Source organism: Vanessa tameamea, chromosome 7, assembly GCF_037043105.1.
Source record: "Vanessa tameamea isolate UH-Manoa-2023 chromosome 7, ilVanTame1 primary haplotype, whole genome shotgun sequence".
Taxonomy (NCBI): domain Eukaryota; kingdom Metazoa; phylum Arthropoda; class Insecta; order Lepidoptera; family Nymphalidae; genus Vanessa; species Vanessa tameamea.
In genome coordinates this window covers 9,662,808-9,687,222 of record NC_087315.1, presented here as the reverse complement: position 1 = coordinate 9,687,222, position 24,415 = coordinate 9,662,808, and the positions used below count along the sequence as shown (strand labels likewise).

The window sequence follows — 24,415 nt, the reverse complement described above, 5'->3', positions numbered from 1 at the left end:
ACATTGTACTCCAGTAACATTTTAACACCCACGAGGCAAAAATCAATGTCACTAATACATCGTGCGTGAAGTAAGATTATTGAATTTGATGGGATTGTGCTCGCAGTCAATGGGAAGTTAACTTTTTGTAGGGGTTGTATCAGTATGTAGGGCGGGAGTGGGCGGGCGGCGGTCCGGGCGAGGCTGCAGCGTGTCCCGCGTGTCCCGCGCAGTGGATCTCCGACCGCCGTTCCGAGTGCACGCCGCGCCGCGCACGCACACCACGCACCCGTCGGTACGCGCCACGCTTACACGCACGTAACCCTACCCCCACACCCATACCACTCAACCACCCCCCACCCCGTGTGGATACTAATTGCGCGGAGCACAAATCTTCGCAAAATTTCGTGAATAATGGACACGCGCAATTATTATTCGCGGCGTATATTCGGTGTTTGCATGAGCTTTTTCCGACTCCAAATGTTTTAAAATATACGTGTCTGTCGTAGTTATTGTATTTTAGTATAAACAGTCTTGTATTTCTCTGTATTGACATTTTTATAGAAAAACATATCATGAAAATGACCAACTTAAAACAAATTGACATTAAACATAAACAAAACCCTTTGTAGTTTAAAACCAATATCAGTTTCTTTGAGTATTTTCGTTTAAATTAATTTACTCCATCAAATAACATAAAAAATCTCTCTCTTAAGGTTATGTCCTTTTTCTTTATCCAATAGAAGCAATAAGAAGTTATTTTATTAAAATCCCGCCGGGACTACTCAGCCGTCTCATTCATGCGAAACAATTAACTCTGAACCTAAATTAATCAACGAGTATCTAATAATTTAAAGAATTTATCTCGTCTTCAATAAAAACACTAAAATTTCACATAATAATTATTTAAAATTCCCTTTCTTAAATTATTTGGCAGTTTTTAGATTTTTCTTTTTAAATTGTCACTTCCAATAACTTTAAATTATATATAACCTTTTTTATAACATTCTAAATTCAATATAAGTTTATTTTAAAATATTTTATAGGTACCTTAATTAAAGTGAAACGTGTTTAAACGTGATATGAATACTTAAATATTTCGTTATTACAAACATTATATTTAAATATTGTAAAATATTTAAATTAATAATATAATTACTCTTTCTTTATGAAACAATTATTAAATCTATAAAATGTTATAAATATTCTATCGCGGTGTTTTAAATTTATTCGCGTAATATTCCGACGGATTTTTTCAATTAAGTGGCAGATATTAAACATTTATCATCAAATTCCGTTTTCAAATAATTGACAATTCGAAAATCATTTTGTCGAAAAAGGTGTTTTTTTAAAAAAAAAACTGATACTGATTAAAAAATATATTTTGAATTCAAAAACATTTTAAACAATCCAATGACATTACTGACACTAAATTGAACCACAATCGAACAAATTAAATTTCAATTTTAGTAGAGGTCGGAATGACGGTGACTTTATCAGATTTTATATTCGATTGAAATTAATTTAAACAGTTTTAAAAGCAGACAAGCAATTGCAGTTCTGCCTTTCATAACTTTCTTATAATTATTTCATAGTTTTTGTTCCATCGTGGCAAGAAATCTAAGCGTTATTTAATCAGCAAGCTAAAGCGGGTAGTAGAAAAAAGTTTACAAATTATAGAAAAACCCGTCTATCTTACTTTTATTATACAAGTTTGTTCTATAATTTTCATTTAATTTTAGAAAATGTGTGTGTGGAATATTCCATCTGAAGTGCATCAGTTTAAGATGAGAAGTCGATTTCAAGTGAGAATATCTCTGCAACTTTTCTATATTTATCGTATCTTAACGAACGGATTCTAATGCAAGTTTTTATTATACTGTTTTGATTTAATTATATGTGATTACATTTATTGTAATAATATGAAACTGTTTTTCTTGCGGGTTCTTCTCGAAAGAATCTACATTCCGAAATGTCGATTATTATAACTGTAATATCAACGATTAAAAGATTCGTCCACCTTTAAAAAATAATTGTCCAGATTTTAGACCTAGTGCCCGGGCTAATTTAAATTCGAGTCCGGATTGTATTTAAAGGCCTGGCTGCCCTAGTCACCACATTTACATGCGAGCCAAAGTAAATGTGTCAAACCATTCGCGCGGGCTTTTAACTCGACACAACATGGCCCCAAACAAACAAACGTTCATTACGACATATTGAAAGGTAACTGAAATTACGGAAGCAATGAAACATTATTTACTTGCTTTCTTCAATTCGTTTATCGATTTTATAATTTGTCCGGGTTTTGATTTTGCTAGATAATATATTGTAATGTTTTGTATTTTTTTTTAAATATTATCAGTAGACTAATGCTTAAAAGTAAATATACTCAAAATAACACAAATTATGCAGCTGAATAATAACCCAGGTTTGGACGCCAAATGTTCGTTTATGATTTACATACGTATCCTAATCACTGGACCATCTAAACATGTTACGTTAAAATGATCATCAGTAGAAAATGAATTTAAGCCAGCTTTTAAAGGTTAAAAGCTTTAAAAGCTGGCTTAAATTCATTTTCTACTGTCTTCTCCTTATATTTAATCCTTCATTAAAAAAATAATCATTTGAATTAACGCGATTATCACATACTAAATGATTTTAACGAAATATATAATAGTTATTGATTCATATAAAATTCAATTCTATTGTTTCAACTACTAATGTAATTATTATTTTACAAAATATATTCTTATCGGAAATACAATATACTATCTGTCTGTTTAGAATCTACATTTAAACATAAAGATTACTTACTATAAAGCCATCGCGTTGTAGTTCTCACCAGCTTTTTTGACTTCACCAGAACTGACAAATATTGCAAAAAGAATATTAAACAAGCTTCCCACAAACCGTTTGAGCTGATCATTTTAGACATGTTAGGTTCCGATGACAAAACAATCTAATATTTGGCATTTTATTCGTTTTAGTGCGTATTTTAAACGGTTTCTTTTACAATAAATTTATAATATACATACATATATCGCAATAGCAAGCATTGCTAAAAAATAATTATTGCTTTAACATAATCAGGCTAAGGTACGGTTCCGTCATCGCCTTAGCCACCTCGTAAACCACTTACTAAAGAGAGCTTTGATGTACGCAACCGAAATAACTGTTCACGCAACCATAAATCTTCCATTACAGTCATAAAACTGATGAGAGAAGCCCACACAATTGGTGATTGCTTCGCCTAAATTTTTATTGTTATACATATATTTTGAGCGCAATTTTTCTTGTTTTAACACACTCATATAGAACGCTAGACACAATAGAAAAGTAATTTTGATGTACATGTTTACTGTCCCAAAAAATATCATATAATTACTAGTACATTATGAGTTATGATTATGTATAAATTATACATTACAGCTTATGAAAACAAAGTTATAAAAAATAACAAGAGTTATACAAAATACAAATATTTTACTTTTTTACTAACAAAATTGAACCATAATTTCTGTCGTCATTTCAGTGTCAGATTTATTAATAAAGTTAGATGAAATTCCTTTGTCATAAGCCTCTTTGCAAACACACGTCTCATAAAACATCCTTTTAGAGTTGTTTTCATGCAGAATGTTACAAAATTATGATGATGAATGATCTTTCGCTTGTAACTATTAATTTTAATTCGATATATTTATAATACAATAAAGCGCAGAGCTTTATAATCATGATTGCGGGGGATGGCGGCTAAATGCTAGCAAAATTTCGACATTTTACAAGAAAACATAACTGTACTAAATATTCAATAATTCAGAGATTTACAATATTAATTATTGTAATTATATTTTTATTTTAAACATTAATACTTAATGACATATGACAAAGACTTCAATATTAATAGAAACATAATAGATAATACTAATACAGAATTAGTATTGTATAATTTAAAAATGAACATAACTCAAGTATATGCAAATATAATTAAATTTACGCATTAGGTAGGCGTACCGATGCGTTTTAAGTTAAATTAAAAAATAAATACTTTTTTATCTCAGTACATATTTACATTGAATACTTTTCCATCGCAACCTTTTTATAGAATATCATATAAAGTTCAGATAAACCCATTCATCTGGAATATCAGATATAAAGCCTCGTGACCTTCAGTTTTTTTATTCACTAGGACTCCTTTTATAAATTTGTTACCTCCATAATATATTGTATTTTTATACGATATAAGAGGAATAAATATATGTTGAATATTTTTATATATATAATAATTAACTTAATATATGTTATATATATTATCATATACCTATAAACTAACAAAATATACAACTAACATGTCCTTCTAAATTAACTTTTATCTAAACTGCTATCACACATATAAAGCCGAAGAGTTTGTTTATTCAACCACAATTCCTGAATTGTATTTTTTGTATATTGTTGTATTTTTAGATCCTGATCTAAAAATACGATTTGAAAAAAATGTGTTAGATAGACCATTTATTGAGAAAGTTTAATATGAAGCTATGACCCAAGGGTGTGGAACAGTAGCGATTGACAGGGGTATAACAGAGCCGAGAAGCCGGTATATAATAAATAGATTCCTAACGCATGCTTATACACAAGACTGATTAAATTTCAATTTGACATTCAATCGAAAATCGGTTATATCGACTGGAAAATTACTCATCAAGCTCTATTTCCGCAAGATGACTACAGCATCAAGCGTAACTAATAGTTGGAAACATTCAATATAAACCAATTCTATTTTAAATATTAAGATTAATTTACAAAAACATTTAACGCGTTGGTACCAATCATCAATCATCAGTATCAATGTTTTATTTTGATATTTAAAAAAATATCATAAAAATTCTGAATACATTGTTACAAATACATTTTTTATAAGTTTTCGTCCGTAAAAATATGTTGCGTTGTAATTATAATGCCCTAGAAACCTTTACATTTACTTGTCTATAAAATTTGTTGACTGACTATTAATAGAGTTATATTTAAATGTATCTAGAGCACGGTTTCGTGCGTGCACATAGACATAACGTATTATGTTTGTGTTATGTGACCGGTGGTCGAAATTCGTCAATAATAATTATTGGGAATTTAAGGAAAACATATATTATGAATAAACAAACATATAACTCTTATTACTAACATAACTATTTTATTGTTAGCACTCCAGCGAGACAGTAGGTAGCTTGCGTCAAGAAAAAAAAAAGAAAATTGTTTGACAAACAAAGGACTGAACTGTTTTGCCTTTGCATATTTATATACAGATCGTATTTTTCGTCTCTGTATAAAAAATGACAATTTATTCATACACTAGCAGTAACACGCCCGATTCACTTGGCATTCAATAAAATTTAAATCTGAATAAATGAATCATCGAAATTTAAAAAATTAATAACATATAACTATCAAAAGACGATTCAGCATCGATTGGTCATAGTCTCATACGTTTATACGATATAATATATTTAAACAATATATATAACAATATAGATTACTTGTGAATCCAGAGGACTCATTGGCAGGATAATCTAAACCAAAGATTGCGAGTTTGAATCCGGATACCACTGAGTTTCCAGGTACTTAATTTGTGATTATAACTCATTTTGTGGTCTAAGTGATAGACGCATGTGTCGGGCATAATTTTGTGTCATTCACCAACCCGAGCGAGCCCAACTCAAAGGAGGGAGAAAGGAGACCGTTGCCCAGCCGTGGGACATTTGCTTTATACATTTCTTCTAAAGACATTGTTCATTTATTAAATGCTACGTTGTAAATTGTAAATTTAAACGCTCTTAAATAAAACAATATTGAGTCGTTTAGAGATTTTACCATTTACTTTTCTATAACTGAAGAATATAAAATTAATTTAAAGATAAAATAAACAAAGAGAGCAAAGTAATTGCAGAAAATCAAATAGCAATCTCTCATCAAAAGCTTTCAAACTGCTATTTCTATTGTCTTATTTAAGCAATTTTTTTATATACCACATTATGTGTTAACGAGGTGAATATCGATGAAACCAAAGTAACACAATCATTCAGTATGTTGTTGAAAGATAATCAGACCAGTGCGTGAATACCGAACTCCATAAATCAAAATTTATATCGATACAACACTAGCCAACCTAAATAGGACATCGAAAGAATGTTAAATTAGTTCTACATCAAACATAATACTATGTACGACATAATTAATATAAAACCTAACCTTTTCCGCATATGTATATAGACTCTTAATTTAGCTAGCATTTTAATTGGAACGTTTTCGTATTATTCATTTTCAAAGATTTATTATTAACAAATGTATGATATATATCGTAATGTTTAGTGATTATCTGATACGGTCTAAGATCCCGAAGTTCTGGATTCAAACACAGTTCGAACTAAAATAAGTTATTAAAATTTTTGAGTTCTGGCGAGAACACAGTAGCATACCGAAGTATGAAAGTGTGAAGTGGTTACACCCCCGTGCTTCGAAATACACCTAAAAACTGTATTTTGATTATTCTGCACGTGAAATTTTTTCGGTCGTCAAATTGAATTAGGAAGAGAAGGAGTGCACTTGTGTGTGCACTCCGCACTTGTGTTAGTGACCACACTTGAGCACTATAATATGTCTTATTTAACTGGCCAGTCTCCCTTGAGAGAAGCCACCATAGCCCCTAGCATGGCCATAGGAATGTGGGCGAAGCTAAACGTATGTAACGTTGGTTAATACGTAAATATGTATCGCTAATAATAAACGATTGCTATGAGATCATAGCAATTGTTTATTAAAACATTCTTTTCAGAAAACGAATCTGACATAGAGTAGTCGATTTTAATGACAATATAATAAATACAATTTGATTATTTTTTAATAATGTTTATACATTATTATTTATTACATTATTTTAGGATTTAAGTCATTTAATTTATATTTAAAATATATAAAAGTATATCCTACTAAAAAACGCCACTTTCAATCAAAACTATTGTAGAAACGTCACAAAAGGTTGGCACATTTCAATCCACTTAGAAAGGTTTTCTCCGGAATATTTTATAGTGATATTATGCAGGTTTAGTGAATCTTGTGTTCGTCTTCGTCGTAGTAAATTAAATTGTCGGAGCGACGTTTTAGGGGTGCTTGCCAGATGTATAGTTTCAGAAATGTCTTAGTAATGGCTGTTGCAAAAGCTTATACCGGACAGATTATGTATATTAAATTATCCTTTGTAAACGGAGTAGTTTCTTTTATTGTTATTGGAGACTAAAATTATAGCTTACCAAAATTATATTCCAAAAAAGGAAGACGAAAGGCAAAAATATAATTTTAACATTCAACTGTCGGTATAGAAGCTCAGAGAAAAATTAAAATTCATGAATGAAATAAATAAAGATATTTGAAGAATTATTTGAAAATCATATAAAATAGGTAAATTTACGTTATGTTATCTTATTGCGAGTTCGATTAATTATATTTCCGAAAAATCCATAGATGTACATATGTGTAAAATTTTAGATGTACGTTAAATAAATAAATAATATATCATCATAATCATATATATATATGATCGGTGAGGACCGAGACAGCTCAATAGATACAACACGCGAATCTTAACCAGGGATTTAAAATCTGTAGGTATTAGGTAGTGGATATAAGGAGGTATGTAAAACGTGTATATTTGTTTAAATCCAAGTAAGAACGGCAAAATATTTAAAAACTTAATTTATCTTCATAAATAATTTCGTACTTAACGATGAATTAAACCTGCACGAGTCAAGTCAAATTAAATTAATTCTTCAATTGCATTCTCGACAAGTTAACTATGTTTTTATGAAGTTTTATGAACGTAATATTTAGTTTCACATTTTTTTATTAACATCGGTCACGAGTATCTTTAAACAAATTTTCTATCATTAGTGGTCTCGGATGAAGGTTTTCAATTAATTATGCATGTTCAGCAACCACGGAAGCTGCGAACGAATCTCATGTTAGATAAATACACGCAATAATATAATACGAAATTTATATAATAGACATGATTAAACGCTATAATAATTTACCTACAAGATTTAATGTGTTATTCGCAGATTGCACTTGGTATTTGCGACTATATTATGTTTTAGTAACTTGAAATATCATTGTTATATATAATAATGTAATATTATTTTAATGAAATTGAAGAGTCGTGATGGTCTAGTGGTTGAAAGAAGATTACAATCTAGGGTCAAGATCAAATACGGAAAAACAAAAATGATTTACTAAGTCCCACAACTGGGCTCTCCTTTTTTAAGGAGAAGGTTTGAGGTTTACTTCACTACGCTGCTCCAATATAGGTTCTTAGATACATATAAGGCAGATTTTCATTAGACATATGCAGGTTTCCTCACGATGTTTTCCTTCACATTAAAACAAATTAAGAACATGAATTCAGCATTACTCGCCTGAGTTGTTAAATCATCGATTAAGATTCACGTGTCACAATTGGAGCATCTCGGCTAGTACAAATTACTTGCTATATTATATACGTGCTTATATTATGTATAAATGTGCTCATGTGCTCAGCAGTAACGTTATATACAGTACAGTTAACAGCAATTACAGTATATTGTAAGGAAAATTACATGTGTCGATTGAAATTCAGAAAGATGGCTAATTGAATAATATTTTTGAAAATCGTGACGAAATAAGCTCTAAGCCATACGAGGAGAGAAGGTCCCGTCATCAGTGAGACATTTACAAATTTATACCCATTTAATATAATATTGAAACACAGGTTGTTTATTTTGTTAAAAGGTAAACTCTCTAATCCTTTAATGGTTTTAGTTTAAATCGGCAAACTGACACGCCCTTCAAATAATATAACAATAAGGCCCTTTTTTTATGTGCTACGTCCTCTGTTTAATTTCCAACTTTGTTAATATGATAATATGTTTTAATCTGATTGCCTCATTGGTCTATTATCTGGATCATCGAGGCCACACATACTAAGGTTCTGAGTTAGGCCAGATAACAAAAAAAGAAAAAAATCATTAACAGCCCGGGGTCTCGAAGTTAGAATTGTATACACTCCCGGATCTCGGAAAGTATGTAGATATGTTGGTCCTGCGCCTGAACTTGGTGGTTGGGCTTTGTGGAAACCCGTCTGGTTAGGTACCGCCACTCAACAGATTTTCTACCGCCAATTTTGAAGGGTGAGTGAACCAGCGTAACTACAGACACAATGGTCATAACATCTTAGTTCCCAAGGTTGGTGGCGCATAGGTGATGTAAGGAATGGATAATATTACTTACAGCGCCTTTGTCTATGGGCGGTGGTGACTACTTACCATCAAGTGGCCCATATGTTTGTCAGCAATGCCATAATAAAAATGTTAGTTCCCAAAGTTGCTGGCGCATAGGTAATGTAAGGAATAAATAAAATAAAAAAATACTCTTTCCGGTCATGTCGAATTTACCGTCCCATCGGAATATGGAGTGAGGGAATAGAAAAGAGAGTGCGCCTATGTTTGCGCGCCCCATGGCGCACTGTAATATGACGTACATAGTTGGCTGGTCTCACTTGAGTTTGGTCGCCGTGACCGCGGACACCAACAAATGATGATTTAATCTGATTCATTCGTCTAAGAAAATTATCACTTCATATTACCTAGGAAAAACGCTCTGTTACAATTATATTTATGTTAAAAATATATTAATAGACAATACATATTAATCTATACAAAATTATATATGTAGATATTATCAATGGTAAATGTACTGTCCGTTGGTTTTCTTTCAGTAGAGTAAGAACAGTTTCTTGCAATGTCTTCCCGGTAAAATTTAATAAATTGGTGGTAATTTAATATTAATTTAAATCTTGTAAAATTATACACAATGAAAATGCACTCATTCAATATTATAACATGACATGATTCTAAAGTGCCCACTTGAATTAATAATATTGTGAAATGACGGTTCAAAAGTACTTGTATTTAAGGGACAAGTCACATATTTAAATATAATAAATGAAGATTATTATTGGAATATATTTTACGGAATAAAATAATATAAAAATATGTAGAAATATTGTACTCTATTGTACTCTAAAAATATTACGAAACACAACCGTGTTAACATTCGCGGGAATAAGATATGTACTAACATATTAATTTTACAATAAACGACTAACAGTTTCATTCTAAAAAACCTACGGTATATATCGTAGTTTTAATATAAGCCATATTTTAATAAACATACACAGTATCAACGCAGTATCACAAGAATGGTTGGTATTTTAATAAACGCGAAATCCGCATTATTTAAAGAAAATACAATACATTATAATCTATTTTAACATATTTCCCTTCCATGACACGTCGACAGAATTTTAATTTCTATCTTTTTTCATAACGTATTGAAAAAATGTCGATGGCTTGTGTTTGGTGATGTGCATACATTTAAATGTGAATTATTCAAGTGTGCAAATGGCCCCGAGCGAGATTAATTTAAGCATTTTTGCAATTGCTGGTAGTTTCTGTTTTGGCTTTCGTTTTAATCCCGTACAAAAATACCAGTTTGTTAACGCGGTTTGCGGTTGGTCTTTAGGTGTTAGGTATAAAAAAGTTCTTCCATGGTGTTCAAGCTTGCTACATAGCAAATTGTATTAAACTCTGTAATAGCTGGAACGTCTATGATGGCAAGAGTCATTTTTATTGTATCATATAATATAATCTATATAAATACTATATGTAATGAAAAAATTGTTTTGATTAAACGTCTACGTCAACAATAACAGTGGTACTGGTCCAAGTTTGAATCCACAATCTGTAATATTTTTAATCAAAACTATAAGATGTCTTGAATTATATATAATTATAATGTTATTTCTTTATCAAAACTTTGCATATAGATACGTTTATATAACACATGTATACGTATATAATTATCTTTAGTAGTGTTAAATTCTAACCAACAATGACGATAATGAAACAATGATATGTCCAACCAGATCTATCTGAGTATACGTTGTCACAATAACGTAATAATAGAGAATAGAGGGCTAATTGCAACAGCGTAGTTAATTTTGCTGTATAAACAATGTTTACGCAATCCGATAACTTCATCTAACGTCTATGATAATGCTATATATTATATTTTGCATGTTGGTAGTAGTATATACATATATGAACATCTAATTATTGATTGATATATATATATATATATATATTTGTGTTTATATTTTATAATTATAATTAATAATTTAATTCCGTTATTAATAAATGAGGTTGGTTCTATGTAACATAATGCCCTCCTGACTTTTTTTATATATAGTGCACAAGTGTACATACATAGGTGTCCTCGCATAATTCGGAAATAGTTCAGTTGTTTCATTCGATTTCCGAAGCACAGGAGTGTATCACTGTCAATTGCCTGATTCCAGTATGCTACTGAGAATTTCTCAACAGAAACACCAAAACATATCTAATGGTCTGGAATTTTAATCCAGGACTTTGAGGTCTGCGAAGTTAATCCACTTACACCGATGCTGAAATCGAGTGAAATATAGTACAGTATTATTTAATTTGGACTGAGCCCGACTTGAGTGGTATATTATTTTATAATATTTTTGAAACGCAGTTTAAACATATTTTCTTATCCTTCTATTAAACATCATCAAAGACCGTTAAAGGTCTAATGGAAATTACTAGTCAAAAACATATTCTACTTTAAATTCGTACTGTAACTGTACCGCGTGCGTTTTTCAATTACAGCAGTTGCGTAGTGGTTGAAATTCATCCGACATATCAGTGAAATCAGGATAAACATATAATTAAATAATTATAAGTACTTCACTTGACTTTATAATAAATTGCTGCAAGCAGATTATTTTAATTCGTATGTACTAATTGAAGTTATCATTGAAAATAATTATTAATTATAGTTTATTTACTGACGTATTGTATGTAATATTGGGAGCAATAATTGAGTAAATAGAATTTTATCCCAAAATCCTACATAGTAAGCCGTTATATTATTTTTGTTTTAAATATGTCGTATCCGGAAAACATTATATTGATATGGTCTGAAATTTTAAATACACAAGACAATAGAACAATATATATAAATAATATAATAAAATTCCCTATTTTTTGCTATCACTTTAATAATAAGTTTTCATAATTCAATACTATATTTTTTAGGTTTATTAATATTATTATATTCCAATATATAAGAACTATTAACATTAAGGCCATAACTACATACAAATAAAAATTAAAAATAGTTACTGTACAAATCATGTTCGCGTGGAATGATGGCAAGATCAATACATTTCCCCGTTGAATCGCAATTCTGATCCTCTGGGCAAAAAATGAACCAGCCCTCCTGTCTCCAGTGGAGGCAATAAGGCGATGTGTTATACTATTAATGGAGGTTTTTGCACTACTACACCAGTATAATAATAATAATAATTTGTTTACAAAATTTAAGTTTCTCGTGACCCAAGGTCCAGTGCTTACTGTTACAGTGTGTACTGGTACTGTTCAAGACACATACGCAATATATTGAATAGAATATTTTATTACTTTATATAATTTAAACACATGATTGCTAAAATTCTATTGCCCATTTTATTTTCTCCACTGTTAAAATATTTTATAATTATAAACGTTCTACGCGTCAACCACAGAAAATAAATATCTTGTAAGTAGTATTTACATAGAAGCAAATAAACCTGGCTGAAGTGCTATTTCTCGTCTTTGTCTAATACAGAGACATACTATTAAATAAATGGGAATGTCATTAGTGTTGATAGCTTACGTTTTACAACTTTAAATCGTATGGCAATTATACTAATAAAATGTATGTACAATGTACATCTATGTAAATCTATCTGATGACATTTTTTATGTTAGTGAAATTGAAAATCAAATTCAAAATCAATTAAATATGATTTACTTACAAACATACCATCAAATGTCAATGAACTCTTGTTCTTACAGAATAAAGTTAGTTAGTTACGGTTACTCTTGCAGAATAAAGTTGCCATTAAAATGAATCCAAGCTGAAATAAAGCCAATGAAAACACACTAAAACAAAGTGAAACTCTTCACATTCGCGTGCAAATTGGTGTTATGCAAAGTCAAGCGAACGTATTTTGGGGCAAAAAAATGACTTTTTCACTTACTGAAATAGACGAGTATCGATCTTGTGCAAAAAAGTATAAAATAACAAAATAGGTCAATCCGTCCGTATAAATAAAAAACTCGATAAGATTTTTATATGCGTTCACTTTTAGAACTGCTGTTGTTGCTTTTTTATCGAATACAGCTCCCAAAACCTTTGTATAGCAATTTTAGTTATTTCATTCTCTTTGATAAAATTTTCGCTTACGTTGCGGTTCTAACGTCGCGTCGCTCACACAACTCTATCAGTTTTTGTGGGGAATATTTGCTCACAAAGATGTTCGGAAAACTTCAACTGACGTTTGAAAATATTTTGTTAATCCATACTTCCATACTTAATATTATAAATGCGAAAGTAACTCTGTCTGTCTGTCCGTCTCGCTTTCACGCCAAAACTACTGGACCGATTTAAATGAAATTTGGTACACAAATAGTCTAGTCTTTTTAATTTGGAAAAAAATGCTGTAAAGGGTTGAAAAGGGGGATGAAAGGTTGTAAGTTGGTGAAAGTATTGTCATTTTTAGAACTAGAAGCATAAAACTTATATTTTAGGGTGTACACTTATTAACTAACATATCACGACACCCACTAAGGAGCGAATTTTAGAAATTCTACCCCTAAAGGTGTGAAATAGGGGTTGAACGTTTGTACGGAAGTCCGTATTTTTTTTAAGTTGGAGACATGATACTTTATTTTTGGGATACTGATTAAAAATTAGTATATAAATATTTAAGCGTTTCTGCATATTCTACTCTGAAGGGGGTGAAATAAGGGATGAAAGTATGTATGAAAGTCCGTAATTTTAAATACGTCCGAAAAATGATTAAATACGTATTTAAGTGTTTCTAGATATTCTACCTCTAAGGAGTTTAATAGGGGTTGACATTTCTTATAAAGGTTAGTCTGGAAGTCCGTCGTTTTTGAAGTTAGAAGCATGAAACTTTATTTATGGGCTACTGATTAAATATGAGTAGATACATATTTAAGCGTTTCTTGATATTCTACCTCTGAGGGGATGAAATATGCAATGAATTTTTTTATCGAAGTCCGTCATTTTTATATTAAAAACATGAAACTTTTTTTGGGATAATGATTAAAAATGAGTAGATACGTATTTAAGCGTTTCTGGATATTTTACGCCTAAGCAGGGAAATAGGGGTGACATTTCGTATATAGTTATCGTCGTCGTTGTAGGTAGATATCGTCTGGAAGTCCGTCATATTGAATAAGGAGAGAAATTGTGTAGACATTTCGTATATAGGATAGTCTGGAAGTCCGTCAGTTTTGAAGTTAGAAGCATGAAATTTTATTTTTGTGCCACTGATTAAAAATGAGTTGATTCGCATTTAATCGCTGGATATTCTTCCTTACGAGCTGAAATACACACCAATGTGGTATACAAAGAGGTCTTACATTAACGTAATATTGTAAGTTAATTTTGTAAATATATTCATATTCTACGCGAGCAAAGCCGCGGGTAACAGCTAGTTTATTATAAAACCGATAAACCGAAAAGTAATTACTTGACTGCACATAAATGCAGCCATTTAATCAGAATAGAAAACAAATTTGTCAGACTTTTAACAATTAATAAGTACCACAAATGAGATACCCTTCAAGAAGACAAAAAAATAAGGCTCTTGTGAACGAAATTAATTTTCAATATAGGGTGCAAAACAAAACATTCTGCAAGTACATTACATTGGTTTCCTCATAAACGGTAAAATGATAAGTGAAAAACAAGTATTGTAAAAGGCGGGCGGTTTCCTAACAGCGTAATTAAACCCGAAGCTCAGAGCCCACACTCCGAGCCAAGTGATATTTAGGGTCCCTCGACACCATTCTTCCCTTTATTACGAGCCTTTTAACTTTGCTACGTTTTATTGCCCTTATTTCTAATATCTTATCTTTCACACTTCACTCCACAATTTAGAATTCCTTTTGAAATAAATCTTCTTTTATGAATATTAGCTCCAAATTTTTCTCGTCGACGAATTTTTCTTTTATTTCTTACGTTTTATTTAGCTTAATCTTAATTATTTACAAAGCATTAAATAAATTATGGTTCGTTTTATAAAAGTGAGTGTCAATAAATAAAACAATCATATAAAATACATCAGCGATTCTATGTTCACGATTTCAATATGTAATTAAAATCAAAAAAATAATGAGTAATTTTTTTATAACCTTCTGAGTCGGGGACAATGTTGAAATTAATATTAAATCGTGTTTATAACTTTTTCGTTCTCCTGAAGTTTACGAGATAACAAACAACGTCGAGGGACTGTCCGAAATTCGATAATTGTGATGTATCACTTTGCGAATGGATCTTTACACCCCGGGGCATACATAGCCTATAAGTTTCACCCTAAAATAAACTTTTGATATTTCAATACGAAATATAAGCAAAAATTCAATATAAGTACGAATTTCAAATTAATAAGAAAATACTTTATTTTAAAAAGGGAATCCTGAACAAAACTAATATACCCGATTATACCAAATTCTATTTATTTTTGTGTGATTGGTTAAATAATGTTGTCTACGTCTTTCATGTGTCCATTTATTGAGGACAGAAAAAGATCATTCAGTAAGTATAAACAACCGCTAAAACGTTTAAGAGAAAGGCGAAATGTTTATAAATGTCGCTGATTTTAACAGAACTTAAAGTAAACTCGAACTCTCTGAAACATTAACTCGATACGAGCAAACTTAATCGAGCGGCTAAAGTAAATTTCGATTAGTTGTTAGTTGCTGCTCTTGTATTAATTCGTGTTCGCAACGCCAATAACTGTCAATAAACTTTGTATATTACTGAGACATCTACAAGTTTATTTGGAGAATGTATGCTGGGTACAGTAAAACCTTATCATTTATAGGTTATAGTTGGTTTTAAGCAGCTCCAGATTTGAGAGCAAATTCTGCCCCAGGCTCTAATTTGAAGGAACGAAAAATTCAGAATGATATATTTTAAAATAAATTGTGCTACTAAATAAGATAACAATAAAATAGATGATAGGGGTAAATTAATTGATTTAAAAATAATGACACAAAAAAATAAGACCTAGTGTAGGTTTGCGATTTTTTATTCCACTTGATTTTTGTGATGCCGCCCGCATTGTCCTCTCTCGGAAAGATTATGGATCGAGACTGATTATGAAAACTGTTAAATCAATTTTTGAATATGATTTTTTTTGCATTACATTTTAGAGATTATTTGAAAAATATTCTTGATATTCTAGAAATTGTTTAACTATGGTATTATTTTAAATCTACTGAAGACAGAACAAAGACAATAGCAGAGCGCCACAAGTAACCACAAGAAACAGCTTATTTTAAATAAAGTTCTGCATTCAACATATTCTCTAGCAAAATATATGTATAGAAACTTTGTTCTTATCTTTACTAATATTATAAATTCAAAAGTAAATATATCTGTCTGTCTGTCACGCTTTCACAATTAAACCACCGAACCGAATTTGATGAAATTTAGTGTGAAGTAAGATTGAGCTCCGAGGAAGGACATAAGCTATTTTTTTACTTACAACCGCTCCCCAACACGCGGGCGAAGACGCTGACGAAAACTAGTATTTCATAAATGTTACGAAGGACGTTTTATATACTACGAGAGGGCTCGTTCCCCTTTTACGATTCCACCATAGTGTATCTGAGTAGATTTTCATGTAGAGACGTAATCTGTTTCCAATAGGCTTTAATAATCTATAATGGCACGGATGAAGGGATTTCTCATAACCCCGTACTGCATAAAGTGACAGCCCATTTGACAAACTAAAGGAAATGTCATAACTTTTTATTTATGATGCGTTTTATTTTTCTAGTTAATGTTAATATAAGAGTTTATTTTATAAAACGCAATATTATACACATTCCAAATAACATGCAACATTTAGAACAAAATTTTACATACGACTCTTCAGCTAGATGCAAATGATATATATTAATGTATCATGGATTATTTAAGGGATATTTGCAAAATTAAAACTTTATTCAATTTCAAAAATGTTAGCTGATCTCTAACGGGCTACCTAATGCTAAAAAGTTGTGATATAAGAGTTGATCAATATTTTCGACATTGACACTATGATAAATTATGACTGCAAATTCTCACTCGCCCTTCAAACTGTTGCCGTTGCTGTTAAAAGCGTTATTCAATATGACTGTTTTCCGGTATAATATGTATTGAGTGAAAAAACCTTAAAATATGTACAATAAGAAACTTTATTTCGGATTATTTTAACTCCAATGCAGTCAACATTGCGAGAATAATTTTGCTTTAATATGCAATTTATTTCAAAGTATGAATGATAATAAGAGGCATTTTATTATTTTTTAAAATAAAATAATTTAAGACGTTTGCATTATTTTTTCATAACTAATCACTTAATTCACATTCTTATATATTATTATCGTATATTTCGTATATATTTATCGATCCCCAATTCTACCCTTCCAAATACCTCGTTAAACTTCGTAAAGTACCTAATACATTATTATAATTTACATATAACTTGTAGCAAGATAGAAACAATAGAACGTAATTATTTTCTTGTGTAATAAATCTTGAAAATAAAAATAAACCCATATTTTAATATCATTATGATATAGAAACAGACCCCATTAGTAATGCTCCACCAGCCGTGTTTTTGCACTTGACAGTAGACTCGCCCTACACGTTGAAATAGCTATTGTTACCGGTTATACAATAAATCTATACGTAGGGATTGGTAGACAGAGCATATTTGTATATTGTAATGCTTTTTTTTTAATATTATACTATTTATAAACTTTCCATGAATGTTTAAAACTAATGATTACAACAAATATCTGGATCCACATTCTATTCAAAGAGATGTAACGATAAAACAAAAATGACAGTTTGATATTATCTAAAAGGCGTCGAGGCAAGAGTTCTATTTTATGCAGACTTGTCAAAGTAACAGAGACAGCCATTTTCCAGCTACGGCAAGGCTCTAGGTCACTTAACCGGGTCAAAGCTGGGGCTTTCGACTTGAAACACAGTGATTATATCTTGTCAATACGTTATTCGTAAAATAATTAAGTAATAAATCTATTCAATATGTATAGAAACCCTTTAAATATAATTTAATGTTAGTTTCAAATTTAAAACTATTTTGACGAATAAGTATACATTAATTTATAAAAACTGAAATAATAACGAATCATCAATATATCCTTTTTTAACAAAAATATATAAATAAATAAATCGGTAATCGTGTGCCAACTGGCAACCCTTGCCGCGCAGCCTTGGGGACCTGTTGATATATCGATTGAGATTTTGTATGATTATATTACCGTTCGCTTTTGTGAAGCTCGGATAACCGAACCGGCATTGGTTGTAAATTGCGATACCGGCCTTTGATTCTAGATTACTTTAAACATTGAAAAGTAAACAGACAATAGATTTTTTCTGTGTAGATTGTGCTTTTAAACTTCATACATAAAATTACAATTAATTTTTTAATGTGAGTAGTTTTGTTTATTTACGGATTTAAATTTAATCTCTTTTGATGTGTCGATTGAAGTTTAAATTATTAGAATCTAGAAAATGTTATTGACTCATACATAGAAATATTTTAATAAGCACCTTTAGTTAAAATGTATAATATAATATATAATGGCATATGTAATATATATTGGCAAGCTTATCCGAGTATCTCCAAATAACTGAGGGGATGTAAAACTATATAACGAGTACCAAACTATCCCTTGAAAATCAGCGGTAGCCTCACCGAGGTTAAAACGCCGACCATGCTCACGTGAAAGTGTTAATAGTATTATTACCAATTATATTAAGAAGTGAAAATATCCGATTCTCTCTTGCTAGAAACATGTACATAGGTATATAATTTCGGTTATAAACATTTATCGTAGTTTTAATGACATCGGAAAGTTAATGGGCACATCTTACGCATATCCATCAAACATTTCAAAGGAAGTCAAAGTATTGAACAAGGAATTTTGTTTAATTTTCTCTGAAATAAACAGCGATTTTAAGAATGTTATTCTTGGAGAATCTTAAATGATCTGTGTCTTATGACGAGCTATTTGATCTCACATAATACCCTTCTTTCCTTGTTTCATATAGATCAAGCAAACGTAAATTTTGCAATTATCTACATAAATAAATCATAATTCAGACTGAATATTTAATAAAACATAGAAAGAACATATATAGTACTTCATAAAAACCTATTATTTGATTATCGAATTAAACAGCAATAAACAGCAGTATTGAGTTATAATATTAGCTTTATTAAACAACATTTAATCCATCTGAAGCTATATTCTAATCGGGACGTCTAAATATTACTCGATCGAATCTACGAGTAGGTGTGCTCGTTAAATCCGCTACGAACCAATACAAATATGAAACCTATCTTAAAGTCAAATGTTCTAAGAATATACTTAAAGTATATGTGACATCGTTTATATAGTTTACTAACAGGCCATTAAATGTCCTCCTGAACCTGCAGGAAGACCTCTCCGGTTAAAAATTTTTATGCTTATTTTTATGTGATTTACATTTTACTTTGTAGTATAGCTTTCTGAAAGATCGTCTTGGGGGGTCTCTCTCACTTAATCTACGGGTACACAAAACTGTATTAGTTGATGACATATTAAGATAAGAATTGTTAATATTTCGTAGCCAATGTCTATGAGCGGCGGTGACCACTTACCATTCAATACCATCAATTTGCCTACATCATATTTTAAACTATAAAACAAAAATCAAACGTAAATTCCAAGTCTCTAAATATCCCATAGCTTGCTTCTTACCAATAAGTTGCCCAGTTTCTAATTCAATTCAACGTGTACTTAGCTTACGCCGATAAAGGTCATATGAGATATAGAATAAATATATAAAATAACAAATATCCAAATGTGCTCATGCAATGCAAATCAAAAAAAGAACTTCGTTATAAATTGACAGATAGCAACAGATGATAGATAATAATTTGTTAGTACATTATTTCATCAAGAAAGACAGAATAAAGCTAGTTATGAATAAGTACATATTACATCTATTGTGACTAACGTGATTTTAATTAAGCAAATGTTAGCGAATATAATTCAAAACCCAGTATAATTTTGTATGTTGAACAAAATTAAGTGTAGGTTGTAAAGGCATTCACTATATTCAAAACCACCTGCTGAGCGTTTCTTAATTAAAGCGAATGAAGGTGTCTGGCTGCACTGAAGTGGCGTACTTCAAATTCTACTTACAAAATATAACATAGCTAGTAGGTTTGGATTTTATGTTTCATTTGAACAAACAAATTATTTATTAATTAATAATATTTTTGTATCATTTTCATTGCATAGGCAACATATTTTACGTGTAAGAAAGATGTTCCATTTAAAAAGAGGAAGAGCAATGTCCAATAGGTACGTACGTTAAAAAAATTTTGGATAACTAGTCTTCCAACATTTATTTTATCTTTCATATCGTTGTTTTTTCGTTAGTTTCAGTTTTTATAAATCTACTTAAAATATCGAGGTAGACAGAATGCATTTGTTTAAACAAACAAATAATTATGAATCTCGTAGCCATGATGCGGCGCGGTTCAATGGCCATCGCCGGCGGCGGCGAGCCCTTGATCGTGGTGGAGGAGAGTGGGGCTGAAGACGCCGAATCTTACCGGTCCCCCGTACCTATACGTGGGTTCTCTGAGGACCAAGAGTCTCCACCAGATCCATACCACCTGTCGCCGTGGCGCGAAACTCGCAAGCACTCTCTTCCAACGCCATCATGCACGTCTGGACCTACTGCTAGTCAGGTATAATTTAAAAGGAAAATATTATATTTATATAAGAAAAGATTTTTCAGTAAAATTTATAAATATGTTTAAATATATTTACCTATTATTTTACTCTATTAATATACATAGTTTATAAAATTACTTTTATTATAATTAGTCTATGAGTTTCATTTTAAAATTACTTTGTATACATGCCAGGTACGACGGTTATCGGAGCGTGGAGAGGGTGTAGTGCGTGAAGCCCGTGAAGCAGCATTCTTGGCCACTTTAAGCCAAGCTCCTCCCCAGCCTGGAGGCCGAAGGTAATTGAAGTCAGAGAGAATAAACCAAAACGTTTTATTTCATTTGTACAAAGGCTATTTTTCTTTTTAGACATTCCGTTGTGACAATATCGAGAGTGCCTCAGGCGCTCTTCGGACGAGGTCGTCGTGAATCAATTGCGGCATTCCCTGCTCTTTCCCGTCGTCGTGACTCGGGTGCGAAAAAATGTAAAGCTAAGTTTTCATTATCATGGCAAAAAAATAAAAATCTTATTTAAAATAATTCATATGCTAAATGATTATAGGTCCACCAGCTACTGACAATCTGGGAAGTACGCACAACCTTCAACTGGATATAATGGACGATATCGTTCAAGCTCGCAAAGTACGAATGCGGCTCTGGAACACGTCAAACGAAAGAGTTTGTGAAGTTCAACCTCTCGATGAACGATCCCCCATAAGCAGTTCCGTCAGATACACGAAAAGTGGACGTCGACATTCAGATTTCATTGGGTCACCATTGCCACCCATTCCAGCGCGTCGTCGTGCTTCAGAAATGCCTCCACCTATACCGCCGCGGGCTGGAGCAGGCGTTGTTTGCACTGATACAGATCTCAAACTTATGTTAAATGCACTGACTTCTTCTGCTACAGAAATAGATCGATGCGGTAAGCCTGACCGCAATAGACGACTGGCTGATATGCGCTCTAGCAGTTTTGATGCATCTACATTACGTGAAAAACTATCAGAATCGGGAACGACTTGGTTTACTCGACGACATCAAACACTTGCAACTAAGAAGAAAGAAAATGAGATAAAGAAACCAAGAGTGACATTCGCACCAGATGCTAAACCAGCAACAGGAGATGCAGCTGCTGTAGTATGGGACAAGCCATCGGGCTCAGTAGTTGACGCAAGCGCACTCGGAAGCGCTATTGAAGTTTTCCTACGTAGTGGCAATACTGTCAATCCCGGACCATCGACATCCGGTATATCAGTGCCACAAGTAACTAAACCGAAACCCGAAAATGAAGCACGACCGAGCACGAGCCGAGCGGGACGTAGTGAAGGTGAACGCTGGTTCATAAACAGATCAGAAGAAGAAGAGGGCTGCGATGCTTCTTTATGCTCATCGCTGAAAGATCTTTTTGTGTAAACAAAGAAGAAATATTCAAAATTCTTACACATAATACCTATTTGTCAAGTACTGAATTATTTCTCGGGCGGCAAGTGAGAACAACTCGAGGTTTCTCACCGCCGCCCTCGATGTACCTTACTTTATAAATCTTTCAATGTGATAGACTGCACGCTGGATGCCAGCGCCGGTCGTCCCGAGTCGACTCACGACCGACGCTTGCTCTGCGTTCAATTATTTTTAGAGTAAATTCTATTTTCATTGTAAAATTTTTGATATTAGCAATCAAATTATTAGACTTATCGTTAGTTAGAAAATTGTAAGTATTTGTAATGAACGGACGCGCACTTTCCACGTCGCGCTCACGGCGACTTCCCACCGCGTGCTCCGGACCCTACCCCGTCTCGTTGTCGACAGTCTATGTCTTGTAATCAAATGTTAACCATTAAAAAATTTAACTTTATCATTGTATAGCAGATAATTTAAAAAGATGTCGCGTCGGGAGAAACGTACGCTTAAAAGACGAATATAACTTTCGTCATTTATGAATAAAGTTTTTATCGATGTTCTTTGGCGTTTTTATTTCCTTTCAATAATATTATTTAACTGGCAAAAGAATAGAATGTACTGAGCCTGTAAATATATAATTTATAAATTATCAAATGATAAATAATTAATTATTATAGAAGATTTCAATGTATGTTTAAATTTAGTGTATGTATTAACAATTACAATGTTAATCAACAATAAATGTATTAAAGACTTCTTAAAATTACTTTGAAGTTTTTAATTTAACCATATTCAAAAAAAATTAATAAAACACTATTTTTTCTATTAATTACATTGTGGACTAAATTAATTTTTCTCCATTTTTTTCCATTTAAATATTTCACATATAGTTTTTTCAAAATAATTATGACATAAAATTCACTAAAACAATACTTTTTATAATTTACATTTACTGCAAGTAAGATAAACCAATTGGCTCAATATTTACGAGCGTAAATTTAGTAATCGAAATTGTAACTGTCCACACAATTATAAGTATTCAACTTTTTTTTTCTCGTTGCTGTACTCGTGGATCTATTAAAAATCCAATATCCAATCAGAGTATTAGTTTTTTCTATCTTTACTATAATTATGGAAAACAATATTTTCTTGTACACTATGACGTAACACGTAAATGTAATTACTAGAATTAAATATAAATACACATATATATAGAATATAATATAATAAATACCTACTTTACTGTTAATTCAGAGACCAAGTTAAAATTACCCTTTAATATTCAATTACGTCTTTTTGCGGATAAACGTTTCCATTACCCGTAGGGAAACTTTATTTTAAAATCAAAGAACAATCAACCTTAATTAACATTTCCAACGAACTCAAATAGCAGACACTCATGTTAATTGCGTAATTATTGATTGTGTATTTCTGTGAAACAATGAGCTCGCCTTCAGACAAAGTATTTTACAATTTTTGTTCATTTCAACAAACAGTGTTTTACTTATTTTACTTAAGGCTTATTTTTAAAAACGCAACAATCGACTACTATAAGTATGCTTTTTAATGTTTTTTTTTTTTGTAAATCAACTGTTTAATGCTCATTACTCTGTTTAAAATTAGGACAATTCTTTCATTTAGCAATTGGAGGAAATATGCTTATTTAAACTTATTTTCTTATTTTTTGATTATTTTTTTTCTCCCAGTGGAGACATTCTGAAAGGTACCCAGGCCCCCATAAGTTAAGCAAGAATTTAGTATAGATATTTCTTTATTTTTTTAATTAATTAATCAATTTCAGTTAAACAAAATGAAGAAACAAACCTTTTCCACAATGGAACAAGAGGCCATTGAGCAGTGGGACATTAACAGTCCGTTACATTCCTTTGCTTACTCTACATAAGTCAGATAAAATTACATTTCAATAAACAAACAATCTTGCAATTAATAATAGCATACAATAAGCAAAATGCCTCAAATCACTTTAAGCATATTTATCAAAATAACAAATATAATGAAAACAATGTATAATTGTATTTTAGA

The 24,415-nt window shown here is 31.3% G+C and overlaps 1 protein-coding gene across 1 annotated transcript; it reads left to right on the top strand.

Moving 5' to 3' along the window:
- Positions 1-221: 221 nt before the first annotated feature.
- On the top strand, positions 222-22,384 carry LOC113401293 (uncharacterized). Its single transcript, XM_026641148.2, has 5 exons — positions 222-274; positions 20,757-20,986; positions 21,167-21,270; positions 21,341-21,456; positions 21,534-22,384. The coding sequence occupies exons 2-5, from the start codon at positions 20,759-20,761 to the stop codon at positions 22,382-22,384; spliced, it is 1,299 nt and encodes a 432-aa protein (XP_026496933.2). The 5' UTR covers positions 222-274; positions 20,757-20,758.
- The last annotated feature ends 2,031 nt before the right edge of the window (positions 22,385-24,415 follow it).